General features: G+C 27.6%; 1 protein-coding gene across 1 annotated transcript; it reads right to left on the bottom strand.

The window, feature by feature from the left end:
• Positions 1–1,289: 1,289 nt before the first annotated feature.
• On the bottom strand, positions 1,290–4,785 carry LOC112796208 (putative wall-associated receptor kinase-like 11). Its single transcript, XM_025838562.3, has 3 exons — positions 4,360–4,785; positions 4,066–4,113; positions 1,290–2,722 (listed from the first exon to the last, which is right to left on the bottom strand). Exons 1-3 carry the CDS (start codon positions 4,613–4,615, stop codon positions 1,509–1,511), a joined length of 1,518 nt encoding a protein of 505 aa, XP_025694347.1. The 5' UTR covers positions 4,616–4,785; the 3' UTR covers positions 1,290–1,508.
• Positions 4,786–5,045: the final 260 nt, after the last annotated feature.

The raw sequence follows: 5,045 nt of genomic DNA, 5'->3' as shown, positions 1-5,045 counted from the left end.
TTTGGGTAATATTACCAAATTTAAAGCCATTTTTCAGGGTATCGTTCTAAAGAATTAAAGTCAAACTCATCAGATGTAACTCTTTAAACTTTTGAAGGTTGTATCTTACTTTCTTCGTGATTCATTAAAGTAGAAGAACTATCTACAAGTGTTGATATTGCGTGTTTTTCTTCTTGAATATTAGCCTTCCTCTTAAAAAATGCATCATCAACTCTTCGATTTTTTATGACTATTTTATATAAAAATTTGAATATATATCCAGTAAAATATGTAAAAAAGAAATTAGAAGGACAAATATTAAAATTTATAATATTTATTAAATTTTTTTATCAATTTATACACATACAATAATATCAATACTTATTGAATATTCTAATATTTTTTATCATATAAAAAATTAAATTAAATAAACGGTAAAATATAAAATAATATTAAATTACATAAATAAAAAATACCTAATTTTTTATATTTGAACTCAAAAGGTAAAGGGAGTGTTGCTTATTGAATAGAGAGCTGCGAAATGCGAATACACTCAATTCAATCTAATTCTAATATTATTTTGAATGTTTAAAACTAAAAATTATTGTGCAATAAAAGCAAGAGATGAAAATTAAACTTTGGTATTTTAAGTCATAATAAAATATTTGAGCCAACTGAACTATTTTTTATTTTTTAAAAAATTATTACTAATTTTTTTAATAAAATTTGGGGGGCCATGGCCACCCCTTGTCTGAACTAAGCTCTGCCACTGCACTCAAGATAAATAACAAGTTAATTATTATATTCATTTTATATACCCTAGATTAGCTGTATAGTGTATATGATAAATAGTTTATTTATTTGTTTTATGTAATTTTCAAAACTTCTTTTCATACAAACAAGGAATTTTCTACTTAGGTCTTTTTCTTTTTTCTTTTTTTTTTTTGTACGAAGAAAAAAATTTATTTTTAGAAGAAACAAATTATAGACAATGAAGATTTGCAAATATTAATAATAATATTCAATTAATACATAAAATTATGCGCAAAATTTAGCTTCAATTCGTGCTGCTGGCTAGCTGCGAAATTTCTACTATTAATAGACTTATATTTAGATAGAATAGCTAGCTAGAGTATAAAAAAATACATGAACTGGATAATGACACGCAACAGTATTATCACAATGATGCTACTAGTCAATGTATAACAAAGTCATATTTTTAAATTATCACATGAAAGTATTCATTTCTTTGCTTAAATTTGGGTCAAGTCAATGAAATGCAATCATAAAAAGCGCATTCTATATTGAGCGAGTTTTAACTAATATATATTATAGATTAACTTAATTTGTGTGAAGTTACCCAACAAATCTTGTTCCTCTTTATTATAGTTATGTGCCATGGTTTTGTATACAAATATTAATGATTTTTCTGACACTCAAAAAGTTAGAGGGCTGTTGGAGTATATATGTCTCCACCCCAGAACTATTTAAATTTAGATACAACAAAACAAATTGAGAAAACAAACCAATTATTTGAAGAAAATAGGCATTATTATCTCTGACTTTGAAGTGGGTATTGTGTTGCTTAGAGTTGAATTTGAACCTGTATCAGAAACAGAAGATGCAGCCCAAGATTGATATTCTTCAATTCCAGCAAACTCAGTTTCTTCAATGTTTTGTTGTGTGCTAGGCTTCATTTCCAATTTCAAGATCCTATATAGTTCACTTGCAACTTCTTTCATACTAGGTCTTTTTCTCCCATTTAACTCCAAGCACTTATATGCAAGATTAGCAACTGCAATTATATGCTCTTTCTCCCCCTCTTTTGTCACCCTTTCGTCAATGATATCAAATACACGATTTTCCTCCATAGAACAAAGAAAATAATGAGACAAACTTTTGGCTTCTTCCGTTCTCGACGATGATATTGGTTTTTGTCCGGTTAGAAGCTCGACAAGAACTACTCCGAAACTATACACATCACTTTTCTCTGTTAATTGACTTGTATGAAAGTATTCGGGATCTAAATAGCCAAAGGTTCCTTGAACTGCGGTTGTGAGGTGAGTATCTTCAAGAGAAATCATTTTAGATGCTCCAAAATCAGCTACTTTTGCTCTGTACTTTCCATCCAACAAAATATTTGTTGATTTCACATCTCTATGATAAATGGGTTGAGAAGCAGCAGAGTGTAAATAAAATATAGCTTCTGCAACTTCAGTGGCAATTCTCAAACGCATTTCCCATGTCATTGGTAAGTCCTCATTTTGGTCATGCAAATATTGGAAGAGATTACCATTAGGAATGAATTCATAAACAAGCAGAGGAATTTCTGTCTCCAAACAACACCCTAACAACTTAACCACATTTCTATGGTTAATTTGTGAAAGAATGACGAATTCGTTGATGAATTCTTCAACATTTCCCTCAACTTTGAACTTTTTAACTGCTACAATTTGACCATCAACAAGCATGCCCTTGTAGACAGTACCTTGGCCTCCTTTTCCAAGTACTCTGTTCACATTAAAGCTGTCTGTGGCTTTCTCCAAATCCTTCAGGCTCAAGTGTTTAACTTTTTCAACACTAACTTCACCCGTGGACAATCTCTGTTGTAGCAACAATCCTCCATTTTGTTTGAAGTTTTTTTCTTTGCGTTTCTTTGCTACTCTTTTTCTTACAACTTTATGCAACCACCACGAACGAAGGAGTAATATGATGGATCCTACGACGCTTGCCAAAATTGTTGCTACACATTTGGCACATCAAAAATAGAAAGAGATGTTACTTTTAACGGAAATATTTGCTAACTAAAAAAATTTAGTTAAAATCAACACAAAATTTGTTTTATTTAATATTTATTAATTGATATAATAATTAATAAATATTAAATAAGACAAATTTTAGTTATTTTTTTTATCTTTTTAACATTACTTTTACTTTAAATTGTCTATTACAAATGGAGTAATGTTATGTATACTAACGGACATTTTCTATCTTTATTATTAAAAGTAATTAATAAAAAAATAAAAATTTATCTTTCATACTATTAAAAAATGTACACCAGAAATATGAAAAAAAAAATACAAGTATATTTTTTATTGAGAAAATATGAAGAGCCAATGAAATATTTATACAATGTGTACAATGGAGGTTTAGGGAGTATTAGAGATATAATCATTAGTGTTATCTTTTCCCATCAGCTGAAGCTTTTGGAATGAGTAGTATCATGACATAGTATTAGTCTATTAGAGCTCTAGATCCAAAAAGTCCCTAGCATGACTCTTTTTTATTTTATAAATAATCGTTGTATATATCTATCTCAAAATATACATTAAAAATAAATAATTAAACAACATATATATTTATATATAGTAGATGATTTTTGGTATTCATATGTATAGTATTTTTGAAATAGAAAATATAAAAATTACACAAATATATTTATATTTATTATAATCATTTTATTTTTTTTAAAATATTTTTAGCAAATAACATTTTTGTATCTTTTGCTTTTAAAAAAACTTTCACCTTATTTTTACAAATAAAATATTATAATTTTTTAAGAACAATTTTGGAAAGTTCAAGACATTAACATCTTTATGAAAACTGAAGTTACAACTTACTACAATACCAAATTTATCATAAGAAAGGGTGAGAAAAAAAATTAAAGAGAGACAAATTTAAAATAAAGTGTGTGTGAGAGAGAGAGTAAGTTGCACGGTACAGTGGAGAGAGAAAATAATGAAAAAATAAAGATTTTTTTTATAAATAGTTAGATATTTATTTAAAAAAATATTATTTTATTTTTATTAAAATTTTAAGATAGGTTATATACTTTTTTTTTCATTCTCTCCGGACAAAACCACCTTCATCATAGTAAAATTGGTCAAAAAATAAGTATATAAATAGTATGTATGTAAAAAAATTAATTAATATGAAACTTATTTGTAGATATGGTCTGTAAAACATAAAAATATAATTTAACAGTAAATTTTGCAAGAAAAATTACACCAAATAAAAGAAAAATTCAACAGTGTTAAAAAAATTAAATGACAAGTGTAGTATGGATTTACAGGAGTTCATACGTACCTAAACCTAAGTATACCGATCCGCGGTGATGAATAGTTTCACTTTCACCTAAACCAAATAACGATGATAAAGTTAAATGTTAGAAAATATAGATGCTAAATAGTTTTTTATTTTTATTAATAATATGCAGTGAATAATCTGGAATATTAGGAGATAATAATATTTTGGTGGAAAATTGAGAATTGAAAAGTATTGATTTAAATAAAAGATATAAAAATATTAATTATGTAACAATTTAACTATAAAATTGTTGATAATGTAATTAGGTTATATTAAAAAGTTTAGTAAACTAACAATTTGAAGATATCCCTTTAATAACTTTAATACAGCCTCCCGGAATGTAAGGATTGCCAACGAAACCGTCGTAGCAATTACATGTGCGACCTGAGTGACTCCGTTCCGAAGATGTGATATAACTGTTTTGGCAGTTATCAGGCAGTTCCAAACTTGAGTCCACAATCTCCCACGCAAGCACCGCGGTGAATTTTAAATTGGTTAAGTCTGCCAGCTCAGCACTCTCCGACTCCCAAACAGCTTCTTCTATAATCATCGCATAACTGCAGTCCGATTGGCTCCTATTCTTTCCTGCGAGCCTTTCAGAAGTAACGTTGAATTCTGAGAGGTACAAAGGCAACGAAGACTCACAGCAATATTTACCGCTGCAATAATTGCCGGATATGCTGTGGAAGAAAATATCATCGTTGCTGTCGCAAATCGATGCGCACGCGCAGTGACGGATCCAGAAAATTTTGGTAGTGGGGGCAAAATTTATATAACATCATAATTATTTTTATAATAAAAATAATATATGTATATAAAAAATTAAATATTAAATTATTTATTAATTATTATATATCTGTGTATAAATATATGTATTGTTTAACTTATTTTTAATGTGTATTTTATATTTTAGTATATATTTTATACAAATAATTATTTTTTATGTACATATAACATAACTATTGTTATGATTATATTTT

This window comes from Arachis hypogaea, chromosome 4, assembly GCF_003086295.3.
Source record: "Arachis hypogaea cultivar Tifrunner chromosome 4, arahy.Tifrunner.gnm2.J5K5, whole genome shotgun sequence".
Taxonomy (NCBI): Eukaryota; Viridiplantae; Streptophyta; class Magnoliopsida; order Fabales; family Fabaceae; genus Arachis; species Arachis hypogaea.
The sequence above is the reverse complement of the archived record's forward strand: the minus strand, read 5'-3'. Positions and strand labels throughout refer to the sequence as shown.

Coding starts and splice junctions, on each gene's coding strand:
- LOC112796208 (XM_025838562.3), bottom strand. CDS start 4,615: ATGATTATAGAAGAAGCTGTTTGGGAGTCGGAGAGTGCTGAGCTGGCA. Junction 4,114..4,359: donor TAAAGGGATATCTTCAAATT/GTTAGTTTACTA, acceptor TATTTGGTTTAG/GTGAAAGTGAAACTATTCAT. Junction 2,723..4,065: donor ATCGGTATACTTAGGTTTAG/GTACGTATGAAC, acceptor CCAAATGTGTAG/CAACAATTTTGGCAAGCGTC.